We start from the raw sequence: 22,161 nt of genomic DNA on the forward strand, positions 1-22,161 counted from the left end.
ACTCAGGAATCACCCCTGGTGGGCCTAGGCACACTTTATGGGATACAAAGGATTGAACTCGGTTAGCCATGTGCAAAGCAAGTGCTCTGCCCACTGTACTATCTCTTCAACCCTTTGTGAAAGTCTCTGGGCACCAATGTAGGCTAGGGAAGCATTCAAACTCGGATCAGTGCTGCCCAAAGTGGGTGACAGTATCTCGGGGTTTGGGGGTAAGGAGGAGGAATTACAATAGCCTCAGGTCACTTGTCAAGAACTTTCTTTTTGTTCTTTGGTGGAGGCTTTGTTGTTTTGGTGTCATCTCCTGCAGTACTCAGGGCTTACACTAGTCCTGTACTCAGGGATCACTCCTGGAGTTACTGGGGGATCACCCAGTAGTTGTAGAGGTGCTACCACCCTACACTCTGCTTCAGTGCATCCTCTGCTCTCACACAGATGGAACAGGGACGCCCTGGTATTTCCTCCCCCACCATCACCGTTTCTTCAGCTACTGACAATCCTGACCAGGTCCCCGTCGTGAAAGCCAAGGCCACACATGTCATTATGAACTCTCTGATCACAAGTAAGTCCTTAACCCTGACTTTGTACCCCAGAATGTGGGCCAGTATAGGTGGTTCCCCAGGTTGTCTGAACCATCCCAGAGCAGCAGTTCACAGCCATTCTCATTTCCCATCATCACGTTTGATATTGTTTTTTTCTTTCTTTCTTTCTTTGTTTCTGGAGCCACACCTGGAGATGCTTAGGGGTTCCTTCTGGCTCTGCACTCAGGAATCACTCCTGGTGGTGCTTGGGGACCCTATGGAATGTTGTGGCTTGAAGTTAGGGTCAACTGCTTGCAAGGCAAGTGCCCTCCATGATGTACTATTGCTCTAGCCTCTGACCTTTTCTTTTAGTCCCTTTTTCCATTTTTTCTGATTTTCCGATGATGCTCAGGGCTTACTCTCAGGTATCACCTCTGGTAAGTTTGGGGGACCCTCTGGGGTGCTAGGGATTGAACTTCGGTGACCATGTGTAAGGCAAGCGTGCTACCACCACTCCAACCCCTGTACTCAGCCTTTTGAATCATTGCCCTGACCTGGTGACCTTCCTTCCTTCACTTTTTTTGATATTTTTGTTTTGTTTTATTTTTGTTTCTGGGCCACACCTGATGGTGCTAAGGGATTACTCCTATCTCTGTGCTTATAAATCGAACCTGGCAGGCTTTGGGAACCATATGGGATGCTGAGGATCAAACCCAGGTTGGCTGCATGCAAAGCAAACGCCATACTCACTGTGCTATTATTGCTCTGGCCCTAGCCCCACTGAAATCGAGTCCAGAGAGTGTTAGCAATGCTTAGCAGCGGGGCAGGAGTGTGGCAGGATGTGACTGTCCTGCAGTGCAGGGTGAGGGATTCATGGCCAGGCCATGTGACTTGCTCCTGGGAGCTCAGTGGCCCACTTTTGCGGTGACTCCTGAGTGGGGCGAGAGGGGTAGGAGCATGATTGTCTGACTTCCCCCCCTCCCATTTCCAGAGCAGACACAGGAGAGCATCCAGCGCTTTGAGCAGCAAGCAGGCCTGAGAGAGGCAGGGTACACACCCCACAAAGGCCTCACCACTGAGGAGACCAAGTATCTGCGCATGGCTGAGGCACTGCATGTAAGCTGGACTTCTACTTGTGAATCTATAGGGTTTTTTTCTCCTCCTTTCTCTAGGGACGTGCTGGAGGCCACTAGGCCCCACCTAGTATGCCTATGGCCCCAGAATCTAAAACATAGGCGGGCCTGGCCACCCCCAGCAGTGCTCAGGGCTTCCTTCTGACATTGTTCTTAGGGATCACTCCTGGCAGGGCTTGATGAGACTCTACAGTACTAGGCATTGAACCCAACTATCTGTTCAGCCCAGATATTTTTGTTTTGTTTTGTTTTTTGGGTCATACCTTCAGCAGAGCCCAGGCCATCCTGGATCTGTGCTAAAGGATCACTCTTGGCAAGGCTTGGGATATGCAAGTGCTGGGAATCAAACATTGGCCAAGTTTTTGTTTTGGCTGTATCCGTAGATGTTTGGGGGTTTCTCTTGACTCTGCACTCAGGGATCACTCCCATTGGTGCTCAGGTGATCATATGGGATGCCAGATATTGAAACCAGGTTGTCTGTGTGTAAGGAAAGCTCCCTTCCTGCTGTCCTATTTCTCTGGGCCATGTGGATCCTCTAATGAACACAGAGGCCTCGGTGGCAGCATCTTGGCCTCATGAATATAATGTAAGATTAGGGCACTTGCCAGCCAACATGCATCAGCTTCTGGGCTGTGAGAAAAGGCACATGTGGTGTGTCTGAACTGTGGCATCTCAGGTGTCAGGCAGCAGGAGGCAGAGGCATGAGGTAGGCCAGGTTTGCTGGAGCTGTCAACACACCCTGCTCTGATGGTAATGGGGACAGCTACAGGGCTGGCTGAGGAATGAGGTGTGGAGGGACTGTGGAGGGGCAGTTCTGAGAGGGAAAAGGGACAGACTGCTTTGGATAGGCACAGGGGAAGCATTGGGACAATGTAATAGAGACCAAAACAGTGTGTGAGAGGCTGGGACAGAGTATTGGGGCCAGAATAGCAGGTACTAAGCATGGAGGTGGCCACAAGACAGATGAGCACACTCCTGGCTTCTAGAGCCACAAGTCCCCATAGACTGAACCTCTCAGCTCTCATACTTGGTGGCATCGTGGGCAAGCAAGTAAGTGCTTGCCTTTCTCTGCAGGGAAAAGTTCTTCTGGGACTGTAGATGGAAAGGGACAATCAGAGTGAATGTAAATCTTTTTCTGAGCTGGCGAGCTGGACTTGAATCTCGATCCGAGGTGGCCTGGCCAATGGCTTGCCCACATTTGGGCCCCTCCATGCCTTTGCACCTGATCACGGGGGCTCAGGATTGCTCTCCTGATTCCCCTCCTCACCTTTTCCCTGCTGCACAGAAACTGAAGCTGCAGAGTGGTGAGAGGACCCCCGAGGAGAAGTCAGGCTCAGCCCAGTCCACCCCAAGCAGCACCCCAAACTCCTCCCCTCGACCCAAGTCCAGGTGAGCCTTTCTTGTGGCTGTGGAAATATCCAACACTGTTGCCTATTTTGGGGGTTGTGCAGGGACTACCCAGGAAGGGGCTGGGTGGGTGGTTCATTCCCTGGCTTGGGGCTGGAGACACCTTTAGAGGGGTTAAGGCCTCTAGAGGGTAGATTAAAATCCAGCTTCTCTTCCCTTCTTGCAGAGGCTGGTTCTCTTCAGGAGTGTCTCCTGCCTTACCTGGCCCTAATCCCAGCCCCACAGACAGTGCAAGCGGGGAAAAGGACAAATGGAGCCTCTTTACACCTAGAACCCTTCAGAGGTCTGAATCGGGTAAGTGTTAGGGGCTCTGAGAAGAGATGGACACCAGGAGATGGCTGAGTGGCAAGCACAGGTCGTGTCAGACCCAGGCTTGGATCCCCGGGACCGGGTCAACTGCATACTTGGCCAAGTTTTTGTTTTGGCTGCACCTGGCGATGCACAGGGGTTACTCCTGACTCTGCACCCAGCGATCACTCCTTTTGGTGCTCAGGATCATACGGGGGTGCCAAAACCCAAAACTGTAGATAAGACTTGTCCCTTCTGGGAGCTGCCTGCTCATTGGGAAATTTGTTCTCTGGTTGCCTTTAGCAGGAGCTTTCGCCACTCAGCCCTACCGAGGCCAGAAGACTTCACCCATGGATTTGATCCGGGGCCCAGCCACCTGCATGGCCGGAGACACCTCCACCTTGAAGCCACCCAAGCTGGACCTTCCAGGGATGGACGCAAAGAAACAACATCCTCGAACCCACAATATCAAACCCCGGGACTTGAATGTGTTCACACCCACTGGCTTCTAGAGCTTTCTCTGCCAGGGCACTCCAGACATGGTTAGGAGGGAGTGTCTTACGCCCATCTTGCCCCTCCACGTTAGTTCTCACTAGCAAACTAGGCTTCCGGGCAGTTTTGAACAAACCTATGTTGAGGCAAGAGTTGGAGACACTTGGGTTTGGAGTGTGGTGAAGAAGCCATGTTAGATACCAGCAAATGGCAGAATCAGAGGGCTGGGGGCTGGAGTGATAGCACAGCAGTGGAGCGTCTGCAGCCAACCTGGGTTCAATGCCCGGCATCCCATATGGTCCCCCAAGCCTACCGAGAGTGATTTCTGAGTTTCACCAGGTGTGGCCTCAAACAGATAAAAACAGACAAAATCTATTTGCTGTTGCTGGGGTGAGAATGGGGGAATGGTGCCCTCAACCTTCTTTATTTATCATGCTTCTTTGACTAGTAGCCTTTTAGGCATTACCTGCAAGGTCAGTGAAGATTGAGGGACCCCGGCCTCCTCTTCATCCCTTCCCCCATGTGGAGGAGGACACTCTCCTAATCCTGGGATGGGGTGGGCCAGGCCCTCAAGTATGAGATCTTGGTTCCAAAGAGCTTGCAGACACCCCTTGCTGGCTGAAAGATACTCACCAAACAACAGTTAAAGACATGTCTCTGGGGCCAGAGAGACAGTATAGTGGGTAGGACATTTGCCTTACATACATGACCCAGGTTTGATACCTGGCATCCTATATGGTCCTCCAAGCCTGCCAGGAGTGATCTCTGAACATAGTGCTGAGAAGAAAGCCCTGCGCATTATTGGGTGTGGCCCCGAAACAAAAAGTCTTCCATCTCCTGCTGCACTTTATGGCGGAATTCACTGAACTCCAACTGGGCCTGATGTGAAACACTATCTGTGCTTCCTGGATTCTCAGCCACAGACAGAAGGGGGACACTCTCCAGTACTAAGGGCTGGAACTGTCGTCACTGGATCTCAATTCTCAGGCCTGGAGGTCTCCCTGCTTTCTGCCTGGAAGGTTGAATGGCGATTTGCACCATTCTTTTTTCTTGTGCACCTTCTTCCCTCCCTCATCACTGTGTGTCTGAGGAAGAGCCTGGGAAACCTAGTGATTTCGCATCCCTGGGGGGTTCAGGTTTTAATGAACACTTTCTGGAGGCTGTGTCATATTCCTGCTGTCTTCTGTTAGACAGGATGACAGTTCCCTAAATGGCCAAGCTCTACTGTGAATTCAGAGAGCCCCACGTTTAGAATGATCAGAACCACTAATTTATTTATTTCTGTTAGCCTTGTGTCTCTGGTTTCAACAATAAAATTCCTTATGACTTTCTCAAAAGTGGAGAGCTGGCTTTTTCTTTGGTGAGGAGGGATTCTCGTTAAGATTCCAGGGTTGATCTGGGCCAAAGAGCTAGTATAGGAGGAAGGGAGCTTGTATGTGGCCACCCTGGGTTTGATTCCCAACATCCCATCTGGTTCTCTGAACACTGCCAGGAGAAATTCCTGAGTGCAGAGCCAGGAGTAACCCATAAACATTGGTGGATGTAGCCTAAAAACAAAACAAAAGATTCCAGGGATCAAGAGATAGTACAGGGGATCAAGGCACATATGTTGCATGTGGCTGACCTGCATATGAGTTTAAATCTCTGTAGCACTGCCAGGAGTGATTCTTGAACACAGAGCCAGGGACAGCCCCTGACTACTGCTGGATGTGCCCCTACACTCACGGGTATTTAGAGAAACCACAGCTTTTCTTTTTCTTTTTATTGTAGTCTTCGAGCATCCAATGGTTTGTAATACACTCCAGTCTGGGGCTGCACCCCACCCTGCAGTCATTACCAGAGAATGAAGGAGTTTAGCCACAAAGACAAAATTCATCAGCAGTAGCCTGGGGATGGATTTGTACCCCAGGAGGGAGAGAGGTCCCCCTCTTTCTAAGACAGCTTGTGTGGACATTGGATACTTCTGCAGTGATGCTGATGGCTTTTTCCCCTTCCCTCCATATCTCAGACAGTAATGGTAAACAGTACATCTAGTTTGGCCTATGTCAACATAGATAAATAATTTATTAAAATATCTATATGTATATATATGTGTGTATATTTATACACACACACAAACACATACCTGCTGCCTTTAAGACTTGCTCAGGAAGAGATGAGGCTAGTTGTCAAAAAAATAAAAAAGGTTTTCGTTTGAAAGTGATCAGAACCTAAAGATGAACAAGCTTGCTTTGGTCCTATCATAGTTGCGATTCTGTTTTTAACCATTAGAACATCTGAGCCAATGGCAGAGAGGATTCAGGAGGTACTTCTGTGGTAGGTGGTCACACAGCTTGGAGTGTTCCAGTTATGGGGTGTGGACTCTGCATCGGGGTTCAAGTCTGCAGCATAAAAAAGTAGGAGTTTCAGCAAGTGCACTTTGTCCTGGAGCTGGGGTACGAGCGGCTCCCCCAGGATCTGGCCCAGGCGTCTGCGGAAGGCATTGATTTGCTTTTCCACGTCCACCACAGTGATGTCGTCGCCTAGCTGTGGCTTGGGCTTCACCCTTTTGATGATCAAGTCTTTTCGATCAATCACAGAACTCCTCAGGTGCTCTGGAAAGGAGGGGGAAACAAGATGTCAGTGGAACTGTTCCAAATTGCCCATTTATTTGGTTGGATTTGGAGGCTGCACCCAGCAATGCTCAGGGATGCTCCTGGCAGGGCTTCAGGGCATATTTGTGCTGCCGGGATTGAGCCCAGGTGAAGTGCATGCAGGGCAAGTGCATTATCTCTTGAAGCTCTCAAGACCACCCTTTTCAATTGCTTTATTTTCCTTGGTGACTTCAGATGAAGAGCATGGGCTGGGAAGGTTGCTAAGCGATGACACCCCAAGCTTCCATCCAAGGGCTCCCAAACAAACAGATTCTCTTTAAAAGTTCCTGGAGGTTGTAGAGAGAAAGCAAGGGGTAAGGCTCTTGTCCCCCCACCATTTTTAAATATTTTTGTTTATGGGTCACACTAGGTGGTGCTCAATGTTACTCCTGGCTCTGCACTCAGGAATTAATCCTGGTGTGCTTGAGAGAACATCAAGAATCATCCCTGAGGGCCTGGAGAGATAGCACAGCCCGTTTGCCTTGCAAGCAGCCGATCCAGGACCAAAGGTGATTGGTTCAAATTCCGGTGTCCCATATGGTCCCCCGTGCCTGCCAGGAGCTATTTCTGAGCAGACAGCCAGGAGTAACCCCTGAGCACCGCCGGGTGTGGCCCAAAAACCAAAAAAAAAAAAAAAAAAAAGAATCATCCCTGAGCACAGACAAGTGTGGCCCCAAAATAACTGAACAACAACAAAATCAATAGGCAGAACACTTCTTTTTTTTGAGAGGCCACATGTGGCTGTGCTCAGAAATCACTCCTGACAGTACTCAGAGGACCCGACGGGATGCCAGGGATCAAATCAGGTCAGCAGAATGCAAGGCATTCTATCTGCTGGACTATTTCTGCAGTTCCAGGCTGAGCATTTTTTTCTGCATGAAGGAAGCTCAGTTTTGATTCCTGGTGCTACTTGACCTCCTGAGCACTGTGTAGGAACCTGACACCCCTAGGCAACCCCTGTTGCTTCCAAAACCAAGTCAAACCAACATAAACTGAGTAAAAGGTAAAACAGGTTGCTCACGGTGTCCTCATCCCCTTGCTCTGGATAACTAATGCCATAAGAAGGCAGAAATCTGGCAGACAAGACCTTTTTTGGTTTTATTTGTTTTGGGGCTACACTCAATGATACTCAGGGATTTCTCCTGGCTCTAAGCTCAAGGATCACTCCTGATGAGTGTGGACCACCATATGAGATCAAACTCAGGTCAATTGCATGGGGCAAATGCTCAATATGTTCTACTATCGCCCTTGGCCCCTCTTAAAGATGATCTTTTTTTTTGGTTTTTGGGTCACACCCAGTGGTGCTCAGGGATTACTCCTGGCTGTCTGCTCAGAAATAGCTCCTGGCAGGCACGGAGGACCATATGGGACACCGGGATTCGAACCAACCACCTTAGGTCCTGGATCGGCTGCTTGCAAGGCAAATGCCGCTGTGCTATCTCTCCGGGCCCTCTTAAAGATGATCTTAACCACAATGTCAAACTCAACATCATAGATCATGGGTCCAAGCTGATATTATTGGCCTTGAGGCCTGCGTGGAGGAGGAAACCACCAAATTGACATTCTGGTCTGTGTTCTTGCCAGTAGGGCGGCACCAGAATCTTTGTGAGACAATGATTAGACAGCTCCAGTTAGGGGTCAGTCTATAGAACAACCTTCAGAAAGGTCTGTGTTATGAAATGCATGGGGACGGGGTGGCCCAGATCCAAGGATCCCAAAGAGCAGGAAAAGCGAGTTCAGTGTAATGTCTAGCTGCCTCTTGCTCCAAACAAACAATCCACTTGTAAAGGATGTGAGAGGGACAACAAGGATGTGGTGGCATCATTGATCAAGGATAAATATCTAGGGTGGGAGAGGTAGGGGACTGGGTTACATGCAATTGTCTTACAATCTATCAGATTCAATCCTCAGCAGCATATGGTTCCTTGAAATGTCAGGAGTGATTCCTGAATGCAGAGCCAGGAGTAACCCCCAAGCAATATTTAGTGTGGCCTCCAAACAAAACAAAAACTAAAAAGATAATTTTCTAGAGGAAGGGGTAAATACTGGTATCGTTAAGATAAAGTATTTAGGGGTCGGGTAGGTGGCGCTGGAGGTAAGGTGTCTGCCTTGCAAGCGCTAGCCAAGGAAGGACCGCGGTTCGATCCCCAGGCGTCCCATATGGTCCCCCAAGCCAGGGGCGATTTCTGAGCACATAGCCAGGAGTAACCCCTGAGCGTCAAACGGGTGTGGCCCCCCCCCAAAAAAAAAAGATAAAGTATTTAAAATTAAGACAGCATGGGCCAGAGCGATAGCACAGTGGTAGGGCATTTGCTTTGCACGTGGCTGATCCAGGATGGACCTTGGTTTGATCCATGGCATCCCATATGGTCCCCCAAGCCAGGATCGATTTCTGAGCGCAGAGCTATGAATAAACCCAGGGTGTGGCCCAAAAAGAAACAAACAAAAATTAAGATAGCACAAGTAGGGGCTAGAGAAAATACTTCGAGGAGGACACTTGTCTTATATGATGCCAACCTGGGTTCTATCCTTGACATTCCATCGGATCCCCAAAGTCCTGCTAGCAGTAAGCCCTGAGCACCAAAGAGAATGAAAAAGAAAAGTAAAAAAAAAAAAAAGGCAACTCAAGGGACCAGAGTAGGATGCAGATAGGGCGCTTGTCTTGCATATGGCTGATCTAGATTCAATTTTTGGCATCACATATGGTCCTCCCAGCCCATCGGGTAATTCCTGAGTGTAGAGCCAGGAGTAAGCCCTGAGCCTCGCTGGATGTGGCCCACAAACAAACAAACAAGCACACCACCACCACCAATTCAAATGGAGCAAGTAATTCCAGTGGGATTGTGAGGAGGGCAGCTTGGATGCTCCACTACTTTCTTTTCACTGCTTTCTTTTGTTTGCATTGCATGCGAGGCAAATGCTCATTTTCTTCTTCTATCACCTTGGCCCCTTTTAGACATAGTCTTAACCACAATGAAAGCACTGCTTTTTCTTTTCTTTTTGGGTCATATCTGGTAGTACTCAGGTACTTCTGGCTCTGTACTCAAGGACCATTCCTGGTGGGTCTTTGAAAACCATTAGGAGGTTCAGGGGATAAAGAACCCAAACTGAATGTGTGCAAGGCAAGTGCTCTGTGTGCTGTTCTGTATCAATTCTGGCTCTATTAAACAGGACATATATTTCTTTGACATATATAAACATTATTTAGAGGGTCTGAATCCATAGTACAGAGGATAGGGCATTTGCTTTACACACAGTCAACCCAGGTTCAATCTCTGGCATCCCATATGGTCCCCTGAGCCCACCAGGAATGATTCCTGAGAGCAGAGCCAGGAGTAAGCCCTGTACTACCAAGTATGGTCCAACCTCAAATTTAGAGAAAGGGGGGCCAGGCGGTGGTGCTAAAGGTAAGGTGCCTGCCTTGCCTGTGCTAGCCTTGGACAGACCTCGGTTCGATCCCCCGGTGTCCCATATGATCCCCCAAGCCAGGAGCAACTTCTGAGCACATAGCCAGGAGTAACCCCTGAGCGTTACCGGGTATGGCCCTGGGTATGGCCCAAAAACCAAAAAAAAAAAAAAAAAAAAAAAAAATTTGGAGAAAGGGGAGAGAAAAGTGGGGGACTGAATCAAGTGACTGGGAAGACTTGGGGTGGGAATACAAAGAATTTGGACTCAATGAAAATAACACAAGAAACTGGGGGTTAAAAAGCAGATGTTGGGGCTGGAGAGATAGCATGGAGATAAGGCATTTGCTTGCATGCAAAAGGTTGGTGGTTCGAATCCCAGCATCCCATATGGTCCCGAGCCTGCCAGGCGCGATTTCTGAGCATAGAGCCAGGAGTAACCCCTGAGCGCAGCCAGGTGTGACCCCCTCCCCCCAAAAAAAAAAAAAAAAAAAAAGCAGATGTTGCTATGTCAAGGGAAGCTCAGTCTACAGGGGAGATCTTGGCTCGTGGACTCTGCACTTGGCTCCTGCTGGGTTTTCTGCTTCAGTTGGGAGGTGTGTTTTGACGTCAGAGGTTGCTGGGGTTACTGTGTGAGGTGGTTTACGTAAAGGGTCTGGCACAACGCCTATCTCAAGTTATTGGGCTGATGGTTTTCTTAGTGCTCGGGTTAATGTTGCAGTTCACTCTGACTTGTTCAGCTTTCATTTTAGGGCTCAGCAGCCTCGGGTACATGGAAGCTCTTGGTCTCCCTATAGATCCTTTTCTACTTTACTTTCCATGCCAGAACCCTGAGGTCATGCTTCAGAGTCCATTGCTGAACCCCTTCACATGTACATTCACTATAGCCTGTGCCATCACCTTGTCACCATGACACTTCAATGGATCTTCTCATTCTCTACTAAATCATTCATTGACAGCAGGTAGCACAGCTTTAGCCAGAACCACTTGGAGAATGTCCTTCTACTTTTACTATTTTATTTAATTTTTGGTTTGGGGCCATAGCCAGCAATGCTCAGGGATCACTCCTGGCTCTAGCTTCAGAAATTACACTGATGGGCTTGGGGGACCCTATGGGATACTGAAGATCACGAGTTGGCTGTGTTCAGTGTGAGCACCCTCTCCACTGTATTATCTCCCCAGACCCTTCTGCTATTTAGAAAGCAGTTAAAGTTCATCAACTTGGTCCAGAAGGCCCTTTTTCATGTCTTATCTTCTTTTTCTATTTTCTTTTTTTGTTTATTTTTGTTTTGGGGTCACATCTAGCAGCACTCAGGGATTACTCCTGGCTTTATGCTTAGAAATTGCTCCTGGCAGGCTCAGGGGACCATATGGGATGTCGGGATTCGAACACTGTCCTTCTGCATGCAAGGCAAACATCCTACCTCCATGCTATCTCTCTGGCACCTTCTTTTTCTACATTCATCTTATGTTTTTCTCTTTTGACCCTGAATCCTATTTTACTTGTTCAGTGGCCCTTGGCCATGATGTTTCTTCCTTCCGAAAACCTTCTCTTCCTTGAAGGGTTGACATGAGAACTTCCTATCTCACCTGAATATTGCTTCTGTACGGAGGTCTACCCAATCAGATGGAGTCCTCTGCACTCAGGGATCCAGTCCTGGCCTCCTAAATGCAAAGCATGCACTCTATCGATTTCTATTTATTATGTGCTCAATTGAATTCTCTCCAACTTCCTGCTTTTGTCTCTGTTGTTTTGGGACCATACTCAGCTGTGCTTGGGGCTTACTCCTAGCTCTGCACTAATTAATCCTGGTTGTTCTCAGGAGAACATATGGAGTGCCAGGGATTAAACCTTGGTTGGCAATATGCAAGATAAATGGTTTACCCATTATTCTATCTCTCTGAATCTAAAATGTCTCCTTTTTTTTCTTTTTTTCTTGTTTGCATTTATTTGGGACACTAGGACTAATTCTCGTTACTTATTTCTATCTCTGTGTATCGCTTCTGATTGGTTTGGGTGACCAAATGGGTTGCTGCGTATTGAACCCAAGTCAGACACATACAAGGCAAACACCTTACCAAATGTACTATCTCTATGGTTCACAGCCCCCCCCTTTTTTTTTTTTGGTTTTTAGGTCACACCCGGCAGCGCTCAGGGGTTACTCATGGCCGTGTTCAGAAACTGCTCCTGGCAGATTTGGGGGACCATATGGGACACTGGGATTTGAACCACCATCCTGCATGCAAGGCAAACACTTTACCTCCATGCCATCTCTCTAGCCCCAGCTTCCCCTTTTTGACATATCACTGTTATCAGTGCAGCTACTGGTTTAGGATCAATATCTTTCCTAGAGAGGATGGAGCAACATGGGGCTGCTTTATTAGTGTCAGCCAGGCACAGAGCTTCATACATGGATGCATGTATGAATGATCTTGCTGCCTTTGCTTTCTGCCATCATCCCCCTACTGTAGATGGGGCTCTGAACAGGAAAACTGTGTCTCATTAGAAGATAGTGGAACCTGGGCCCGGAGAGATAGCACAGCGGCGTTTGCCTTGCAAGCAGCCGATCCAGGACCAACGGTGGTTGGTTCGAATCCCGGTGTCCCATATGGTCCCCCGTGCCTGCCAGGAGCTACTTCTGAGCAGACAGCCAGGAGTAACCCCTGAGCACCTCCGGGTGTGGCCCAAAAACCAAAAAAAAAAAAAAAAAAAAAGAAGATAGTGGAACCTGATGGCTGGGGAGTGTCCTGCTAACCTGTCCATTTCGTAGAGTGGGATTCATTTTTTTTTTTTTTTCGTTTTTGGGCCACACCCGGCTATGCTCAGGGGTTACTCCTGGCTGTCTGCTCAGAAATGGCTCCTGGCAGGCACAGGGGACCATATGGAACACCAGGATTCGAACCAACCACCTCTGGTCCTGGATCGGCTGCTTGCAAGGCAAACGCCGCTGTGCTATCTCCCCGGGCCCGGTAGAGTGGGATTCTGGTGAAAGACATTGCTGTATTCTTAAGTGCTTCACGGCACAGAATTCATAGTTTGAAAATACGAGCTTCTAGTTTTTTAGAGGAATTCTTTGGGCCAGGGTGAGTGAGTGGAGTTGGTTCTCAGCCAGAGACTATGAGTTGAACAGCAGACCCCACCTCCAAATCTCAGCAGTAATGCTTTGTCCTCTCCTGGAAACAGTGACAAAAGATGGGGCCTCAGCATCCCCTACTTCCAGCATCAAGAGTGTACACAAGGCATCTGACCATAAAGCAGCAAGTTTAGCAAATGGGGGTGTCCAAGAACTTCCTTAGGAGGCAACTCCTTCAAGAGTTTTGTCCTTGCCTCCAGACATGGCGTGAGAAGTTACGTCTGATTAACACAGTTAAGTCTGTGTTGCATTTTTCTCAGCTTTTGTTTTCATTCAGGTGAAAAGGAGACACCCCTAGTTACAAGTATCTCAGGATTCAGAAGTTGCCCATACTGCAAATCTGTCAGCTCCTCCTCCCCCTCACTTCTCCTAAGGGACAGTCTTGTTTTCCCCAACTTCTTCCCTCCCCCAACAAATTCTTGGAACCGGACAATGCAGACTGACCTCAAAATGCTTTCAACCAGGTCATCAGACCTGTGGACACCCCATAGAAAAGTGCTTCCTCATAGACACTGAGCCCCACAGGTCTGATGACACCCAAGTCAGGTGTGCTTATTGTAGGGAAGTTTAAATGATTGGTTTTCAGGCTGGAGAGAGGACAATGGGGAAGGTGCTTGCCTTGCATGTGGCTGACCCCAATTTTATCTTGGCATCCATGAGCATAGAGCCTAGAGTCAATCTTGACCATTGCCAGGTATGGCCCTACCCCCGACACCCACCAGAGAGAAGAATATTCTGCAGTGAAAGCAGATTTCATGAAAGCTGATGGGGAAACCTTGAACAAAACAAACTGCTTTAATGTCCAACTTTTTTGACAGGTTTCCAAAATCAACAATTACATAAAGCTCAGGAAGGCTAAATACATGGAATTTGCCTTTGGGGGTTTGTTCTCAGAACGTCATGTACCTTTCTTTGAGGGTGCCAACAAGTGTGCCAGCCACACTGCCATCTGGCATAGCCTTGACCATGCACTCAATTAATTCTATGCCAAGAGGCTGAAACAGAGGAAATACCACCCCTTGGCTTGCCTAGCTCAACCAGGCTGACAAAGATTCTACTAACTGGAATGAGCTTTTACCAGTTTATAGCCTCTCAGCATTCTGCTGGGGCAGATTATATATTAACATTTTCATTCTAGGTGCTAGAGTACAGCAGGTTGGGTGCTTGCCTTGATCACAGTTGACCCAAGTTCAATCCCCAGCATCCAATATGGTTACTGAGCACCACCAGGCATGATACCTGAGTGCAGAGCCAGGAATAGTCCCAGAGCAAATGTGGCTCACCCAAAAACCAAAACCAAACATACTCATTCTATAGAAAGGAAAAACAGATCTAGAGAGAAAAGGTTTCCTGTCCCCATGTGGTTGGATTGATAGCATAGTTGGTAGGGCACTTGCCTTGCACCTGGCCAACCTGGGTTAAATATCCAGCATCCCATATGGTCCCCCAAGCCTATCAGAAGTGATTTCTGAGAACAGAGCCAGTAACCCCTGAGTGCCACTGGGTATGCCCCTCTCCCCCAAAATTGTTCCCTGTCCATGCAGAATAAATAGTAGGGTCTGGATTTAAATGGGATTATTTTTCTTTCTTTTGTTTCTGGGCCACACCTGGCGGTGCTCAGGGGTTACTTCTGGGCTCAGAAATAGCTCCTGGAAGGCATGGTGGACCATATGGGATGCCAGGATTCCTGGGTCAGCCACTTGCAAGGCAAATGCCCTAACGCTGTGCTGTCTCTCTGGCCCCAATCTATTTCTCCTTCCTTCATTCCTTCCTCCCTCCCTCCCTCCCCCTCCCTCCTTCTACCTCCCCCCTCCATCCCTCCCTCCCTTCCTTTTTTGTCACATACAGCTGTATTCAGGGCTCACTTGTAGCTTTGCATTCAGAGATCACTTCTGACAGTGTTCAGAGAATGAGATGGAGTGCCAGGATTCCATCCCAGGTCAAATGCATGTACCACCCAGCTCAGATAATTTTTTGGTTAAGCTATACCTGCTAGAGAACTTTCAAGGGACCATACTCAATGGTGCTGAGGTGCCATGTGGTACTGGGGAATTGAACCCAGGACTCCCATTTTCACGTGCCCTAGCCCTGTGAGCTCTTTCCCAGCCTTTTTTGTTTTGGTTTGGGGCCACATTCCATAGTACACAGGCCTTACTTTTGTTGTTGTTGTTGTTTTTGGGTCACATCTGGTAGCGCTCAGGGGTTATTCCTGGCTCTATGCTCAGAAATCGGTCCTGGCAGGCTCGGGGGACCATAAGGGATGCCGGGATTCGAACCACCATCCTTCTGCATGCAAGGCAAATGCCCTACCTCCATGCTACTACTGACTCTGCAAACAGTGATCACTCCTGCTTCCAGACCTGTATCTCAACAGATCATCTTTTGGAGCCCTAGACTGAACTAACAGATGTCATCTGGATTCGAACCTGAAACTGTAACAGGGAGTCAAACTCTGCCACAAACTGGTGAGATGTATTTTTCACTGCTTCTCAGGTGGATTTTACCATTCTGGCCTTTCAAGCTGTGGCGCTAGAGGTAAGGTGTCTGCCTTACAAGCGCTAGCCAAGGAAAGGACCACGGTTCGATCCCCCGGTGTCCCATATGGTCCCCCCAAGCCAGGGGCAATTTCTGAGCGCGTAGCCAGGAGTAACCCCTGAGCATCTAACGGGTGTGGCCCAAAAAAAACCAAAAAAAAAAAAAAAAAAAAAAGGTGATGTCATTTGCTTGGGTTTTGGTAGAAGGACCCTGGCTTCTCTTCATGCTAAGTGGTAGCTTTTCTTGCCTTTTTTTTTTTTTTTTTTTTTTTTTGCTTTTGGGCCATACCCATGACACTCAAGGGTTACTCCTGGTTATGTGCTTCTGGCTTGGGGGACCATATGGGACACTGGGGATCGAACTGAGGTCCGTCCTGGATGGGCTGCATGGAAGGCAAATGCCCTACTGCAGTTCTATTGCTCCAGCCCCTTGCTTACTTTTTCTTTTTTCTTTTTTTTGCTTTTGTTTTTGTTTTTGGGTCACACCTGGCAGCGCTCAGGAGTTACTCCTGGCTCTATGCTCAGAAATCGCTCCTGGCAGGCTCAGGAGACCATATGGGATGCCGGGATTCGAACCACCATCCTTCTGCATGCAAGGCAAACACCCTATCTCCATGCTATCTCTCTGGCCCCCCTTTTTATTTTTTATGTATCATGGAATCAAAAGATTAAGGTTGAATTCTCTAGACTCGCATTAAAATTTGCTGAGGCATGGGCTGATTATTATAGCTTTGTTCTGCCGCCCCCTACTGACACTAGACCAGTAGAACCTCTAACAGTTTCACTTGGGGATATAGGCTTACAAAGCGAATCTAATGATACTGAAATGGCCCAGTCAGAAAACGAATCTGGGGCCCGGAGAGATAGCACAGCGGCGTTTGCCTTGCAAGCAGCTGATCCAGGACCAAAGGTGGTTGGTTCGAATCCCGGTGTCCCATATGGTCCCCCATGCCTGCCAGGAGCTATTTCTGAGCAGACAGCCAGGAGTAACCCCTGAGCACCGCCGGGTGTGGCCCAAAAACCAAAAAAAAAAAAAAAAAAAAAAAAAAGAAAAAAAAAAAAAGAAAACAAATCTGTAGGATTCTTACCCACCCACCCTCCACTTCAGCCTTTTAGAGTGTGTGGAATGAACTTACCTCTTCAAGAGGGATAGTTCTTAGAGAAATTAGTAATAACTCAGTATCAAAACTAAATTCTCCCCATCAGGAGACTGGCCCCAGCCCGGTCTAAATATCTAAATATCTAGAATAGTCCTGGAGATGGGAGTCTCTCCCAACCCTGAAGAGGGATGGGACAGACTTCCTCCTCCTCCTCCTCCTCCTTCTTTATTTATTTTTTTTTTGGTTTGGTTTTTAGATCAAATCTGGTGGCTCTACACTCAGAAATCGCTACTGGCAGGCTCTGGGGACCATATGGGATGCTGGGATTTGAACCATCGTCCTTCTGCATGCAAGGAAAATGCCTTACCTCATGCTATCTCTCCGGCCCCCAATCAAATCTTCTTTTTTTTTTTTTTTTGGTTTTTGGGCCACACCCTGTGACGCTCAGGGGTTACTCCTGGCTATGCGCTCAGAAGTTGCTCCTGGCTTCTTGGGGGACCATATGGGATGCCGGGGGATCGAACCGCGGTCCGTCCTAGGCTAGCGCAGGCAAGGCAGGCACCTTACCTCCAGCGCCACCACCCCGCCCCAGCAATCAAATCTTCTAATAAAATTTTACGAGGCTGTTGAGGTGGCGCTAGAGGTAAGGTGTCTGCCTTGCAAGCGCTAGCCAAGGAAGGACCGCGGTTCGATCCCCCAGTGTCCCATATGGTCCCCCCAAGCCAGGGGCGATTTCTGAGCGTTTAACCAGGAGTAACCCCTGAGCATCAAATGGGTGTGGCACAAAAAAAACAAACAAAAAATTTTTTATACTTTGTAAGTTTTTTGTTTTATATATACATACATAATATATATAAATATTTTGTTTTTCGGCCACACTCAGTGATGCTCAGGGGTTATTCCTGGCTATGCACTCAGAAATTGCTCCCAGCTTGGAGGACCATATGGGACATCAGGGGATCAAACCATGGTCCTCCTAGGCACGCACAAGGCAGACATCTTACGGCTTGTGCCACTGCTCCGGTCCCTAATTGTTTTTTATTTTTTATTATACTTGGTAAAGCTCAGGCTTTTCTTTCTCATGGCTCTGTGCTCAGAAATCACTCCTGATAATATTGAGGGATCATATGGGGTTCCAGGGATTGAACCTAGTTCAGCTGTATGCAAGGCAAGTGCCCTTTATGCTGTATTATTGCTCCAGTCCCCCCACATCTTATTTTTATGGCTTCTCTTTTCCCAGATCCTGACAACTATGAGGACTGCCATTTCCTATATAATAAAAACATGCAAGTTTTCTTTCAGAGCCAAATTCATCATTTTTCCCTTATTACAACTCAAGAAGATATTTGGTTTGTTTGGTTTTGTTTTTAGGTCACACCCAGCAGCTCTCAGGGGTTACTTCTGGCTCTGTACTCAGAAATCGCTCCTGCCACATACAGGCACTGAGATTTGAACCACTGTTGTGCCGGAGAGATAGCATGGAGGTAAGGCGTTTGTCTCTCATGCAGAAGGATGGTGGTTCGAATCCCGGCATCCCATATGGTCTCCCGAGCCTGCCAGGGGTGGTTTCTGAGCATAGAGCCAGGAGTAACCCCTGAGCGCTGCTGGGTGTGACCCAAAAACCATGCATGCAAGGCAAATGCCCTACCACTGTGCTATCTCTCTGAACCCCAAGAAGATATTTGGAAGGCAGCAGATTAGGACTGGTAGATCAATATTCTGTCAAACATGTCTCCCCACCCCATCTTATTGAAGATGTTCCTCCCCACACACAGTGCCAGGGATAAAACCCACAAACCTACCCTCCAATCTCATTTGTTCTTTTTCTTATTTGTTTTGGGGCTGCACCTTGTGGTATTCAGGAATTACTCCTGGCAGGCTCAGTGAACCCTATGTGGTGCTGGGGATCAAATCAGGGTTGGCTGCATGCAAGGCAAAAACCCTCCCCACTGTACTATTGCTTTGGTCCCTCATTTGCTTATTTGCAAGTTTCTTACCTTTTTTTTTTCTTTTGATTTGTTTTGTGCCCAAACCCAGAGATGCTAAGGGCTTACTTCTTGCTCTGCACTTAGGTAATCATATGTGGTGCTAGGAGTCAAACTCAGGTCAGTTGCATGCAAGGCAAATACCTTCCCAGCTGGATGGTCACTCCAGGCCAGCTCCTTACCTCTTAACACATGCTGGTAACTGGACAGGAGAAACTGGAGATGCTCTACTAGCTCATCCCAGGTCTGCCACTGTGTCTTATCCGACTGCAAAGATGAAGAAGCAGCAGGTCAGACACCACTGTGGGAAAAGCTGAGGATATTTTAGGGGCATGTGGGCTATAGAGGCAATACTCAGGATTTACTCCTGACTCTGAGCTCAGGGTTCACTTCTGATGAGTCTTGGGAAACCATAGACTTGCTGTGGCTTGAACCTGGGTTATCTGTGCACAAGGCAAGCAACTTACCTACTCTAATATCTTTCTACTCGGTATATAATTTTGCTTAATTTTTTTGGACACTTGGCATTCACAGGGTTCACACCCAGCTTATTGCTCCTGGCAGGCACGGGGGACCATATGGGGCGCTGGGATTCAAACCGATGACCTCCTGCATGAAAGGCAAATGCCTTACCTCCATGCTATCTCTCCAGCCCCTCTACTTTCATTTTTTTTGAGGGTACACAACTGGCAGAGAGCTCAGGGCTGAATCTAACTCTGTGCTCAGGGATCACTCCTGGTGGACTTGGGGAACATATAAATTGCTGGGGACTGAATCTGTGTTAGCTGCATGCAAAGCAAGTGCCGTTCCCTCTGTACAATTGCTCTGGCTAAATCTTTTTCTTTTTTCTTTTAAATTTGGGTCACATCTGACAATGCTCAAGGGTTACTTCTGATTCTGTACTCAGGAATTACTCCTGTTAAATTTAGAGGAGCATTCCGGGGACTGAAGCTGAGTCAGTTGTATGTAAGGCAAGCAAGCACCCTACCTGCTGTACTATCATTCTGACTTAAAACCCACTTTCTTAGCAATTGTCCCAGACTTCTTTTGGGAGGATGGGGTGCACACTCAGCAGTGCTCAGGGTTACTCCTGGCTCTGTACTCAGGAATTACTCCCAGAGGGTCTGGGCAACATATGAGATGCTGGGGATTTAATCCAGATCAGCTTCAAGCAAGGCAAGCACCCTATCTGCTGTACTATCTCCCAAGCCTCCATCTTTCACTGTCTTGCTCACTAGAGTCCCTAAGCTCCATAACTTCATTCATTCTGAATTTTTGTTTGTTTGTTTGCTTTTTGTGCCACACCAGTGGTATACAGGGGTTACTCCTCTCTGCTCAGAAATAGTTCCTAGCAGGCACAGGGGATGCTGGGATTTGAACCAACTCAGGTCCTGGGTCAAACGCTTGCAATGCAAACGCCCTACTACTGTGCTATCTCTCCAGCCTCTTTGCTTGTTTTTTGTTTTTGGGTCACACTCTGCAGCGCTCAAGGGGTTACTCGTGGCTTTACGCTCAGAAATTGCTCCTGGAAATAGTGCCCAGGATTCAAGAGCCACCCACTGAGTGGGAGAAACTATTCACCCAATACCCATCAGATAAGGGGCTAATATCCAAAATATACAAGGCACTGACAGAACTTTACAAGAAAAAAACACCTAATCCCATCAAAAAATGGGGAGAAGAAATGAATACTTTGTCAAAGAAGAAATACAAACGGCCAAAAGGCACATGAAAAAATGTTCCACATCACTAATCATCAGGGAGATGCAAATAAAAACAACTATGAGGACCCATCTCACGGCATTGGTGCACATCACAAAGAATGGCAATAAGCAGTACTAGTGGGGATGTGGAGAGAAAGGAACTCTTATTCACTGCTGGTGAGAATGCAGTCTAGTCCAACCTTTATGGAAAGCGATATGGAGATTCCTCCAAAAACTGAAAATTGAGCTCCCATACCATCCAGCTATACCACTCCTAGGGATATACCCTAGGAACATAAAAATACAATACAAAAACCCTTCCTCACACCTATATTCATTGCAGCGCTATTTACAATAGCCAGTCTCTGGAAACAACCAAGATGCCCTTCAACAGATGAATGGCTAAAGAAACTGTGGTACATATACACAATGGAATATTATGCAGTAGTCAGGAGAGATGAAGTCATGAAATTTTCCTATACATGAATGTACATGGAATCTATTATGCTGAGTGAAATAAGAGGGAGAGAGAAAAAAGCAAAATAGTCTCACTCATCTATGGGTTTTAAGAAAAATAAAAGACATTTTTGCAGTAATTCTCAGAGACAAAGAGAGGAGGGCTGGAAGGTCCAGCTCACTACATGAAGCTCACCACAAAGAGTGATGAGTGTTGTCAGAGAAATAACTACACTGAGAACTATCATAACAATGTGAATGAATGAGAGAAGTAGAAGCCTGTCTCGAGAACAGGCGGGGGTGGGGTGGGGAGAAGGGAGATCTGGGACATTGGTGATGGGAATGTTGCACTGGTGAAGGGGGGGTGTTCTTTGCATGACTAAAACCCAACTACAATCATATTTGTAATCTAGCTGTTAAATAAAGATATATAAAAATAGGGGCCGGAGAGATAGCATGGAGGTAAGGCATTTGCCTTGCATGCAGAAGGACAGTGGTTCGAATCCTGGCATCCCATATGGTACCCCGAGCCTGTCAGGAGCGATTTCTGAGTGCAGAGCCAAGAATAACCCCTGAGCGCTGCTGGGTGTAACCCAAAAAACCAAAAATCAAACAAAAAAGAGATATACAAAATAAAAAGAAATTGCTCCTGGCAGGCTCGGGGGACCATATGGGACACTGGGATTTGAACCACTGTCCTTATGGATGCATGGCAAATGCCCTACCTCCATGCTATCTCTCCGGCCCTTCTGTTTGGTTTTTGAGCCATTCTTGGTGGCACTTAGTTTTTACTCCTGGTAGTACTTGAAGGACCTTAGATGGTACCAGGGATCAAACTAGGGTAGGCTGCATAAGAGGCAGGTAGTGCCTTATCTGCTGTCGTATCTTTTTCGCTTCGAGACCCCCTTTGACTCAAGCTTTAAGAGGAAGAAGAGGTACAGGGCTGGATCTGGTGCAGGTAGTTGTGTCCATACCTGACATTTGAGCAGTGAAGTAGAATTGTTGAGGAAATAGAGCGCTTGGGCTAGAGACAGTGGCAGGCGTGTGGGTATTTCACAACTGTGGAGAAAAATGATCTCCAAGATTTTGCAGCGGAGGAGGTGGCTCTCCATGGTAGTGAAGAATATCTCCCTATATTGAGAGGAGAAAGTGTGAAGATATAAATCTCTCATCTCTGTTCATCACCCCCATCTTACACTCTTTTTGTTTGTTTGTTTAGGGGCCATACCAGTGATGCTCAGTTTATTCCTGGCAGTGCTTAGGGGACCACATGAAATGCTGGCATTGAAAAGGGGTCAGCTTGTGCAAGGCAAGTGCCCTCCCCACTGTAATATCCCTTTTGTCCTGTCTGGGAGACTTTGGGAATGACCCCGT

The 22,161-nt window shown here is 47.6% G+C and overlaps 3 protein-coding genes across 5 annotated transcripts in view; 1 reads left to right on the top strand and 2 right to left on the bottom strand.

The window, feature by feature from the left end:
• Positions 1 to 22,161, bottom strand: part of FAF2 (Fas associated factor family member 2) — a 475,675-nt gene that overhangs the window by 114,667 nt on the left and 338,847 nt on the right. The gene's annotated exons all lie outside the window — the stretch shown is intronic.
• Positions 1 to 22,161, top strand: part of KIAA1191 (KIAA1191 ortholog) — a 508,491-nt gene that overhangs the window by 11,085 nt on the left and 475,245 nt on the right. For 2 of the 3 annotated variants that reach the window (XM_049775758.1, XM_049775759.1), the window contains 5 exons: positions 433 to 559; positions 1,510 to 1,634; positions 2,937 to 3,040; positions 3,225 to 3,352; positions 3,650 to 4,243. In XM_049775758.1, the coding sequence (XP_049631715.1) occupies positions 433 to 559; positions 1,510 to 1,634; positions 2,937 to 3,040; positions 3,225 to 3,352; positions 3,650 to 3,858 (693 nt within the window). In that variant the 3' untranslated portion in view covers positions 3,859 to 4,243. Of the gene's footprint in view, positions 1 to 432; positions 560 to 1,509; positions 1,635 to 2,936; positions 3,041 to 3,224; positions 3,353 to 3,649; positions 4,244 to 22,161 lie in introns of those variants that run through there. The other variant, XR_007496779.1, reaches the window with a different exon arrangement.
• The window catches only part of SIMC1 (SUMO interacting motifs containing 1), a 34,332-nt gene continuing 18,058 nt past the window's right edge, over positions 5,888 to 22,161 (bottom strand). The window contains exons 8-10 of the mRNA XM_049775645.1: positions 21,762 to 21,918; positions 18,811 to 18,895; positions 5,888 to 6,432 (exon numbers count right to left, since the gene is read on the bottom strand). Coding sequence (XP_049631602.1) covers positions 6,137 to 6,432; positions 18,811 to 18,895; positions 21,762 to 21,918 — 538 coding nt within the window. The 3' untranslated portion in view covers positions 5,888 to 6,136. The remainder of the gene's footprint in view (positions 6,433 to 18,810; positions 18,896 to 21,761; positions 21,919 to 22,161) is intronic.

This window comes from Suncus etruscus, chromosome 6 (assembly GCF_024139225.1).
Source record: "Suncus etruscus isolate mSunEtr1 chromosome 6, mSunEtr1.pri.cur, whole genome shotgun sequence".
Lineage (NCBI taxonomy): Eukaryota > Metazoa > Chordata > Mammalia > Eulipotyphla > Soricidae > Suncus > Suncus etruscus.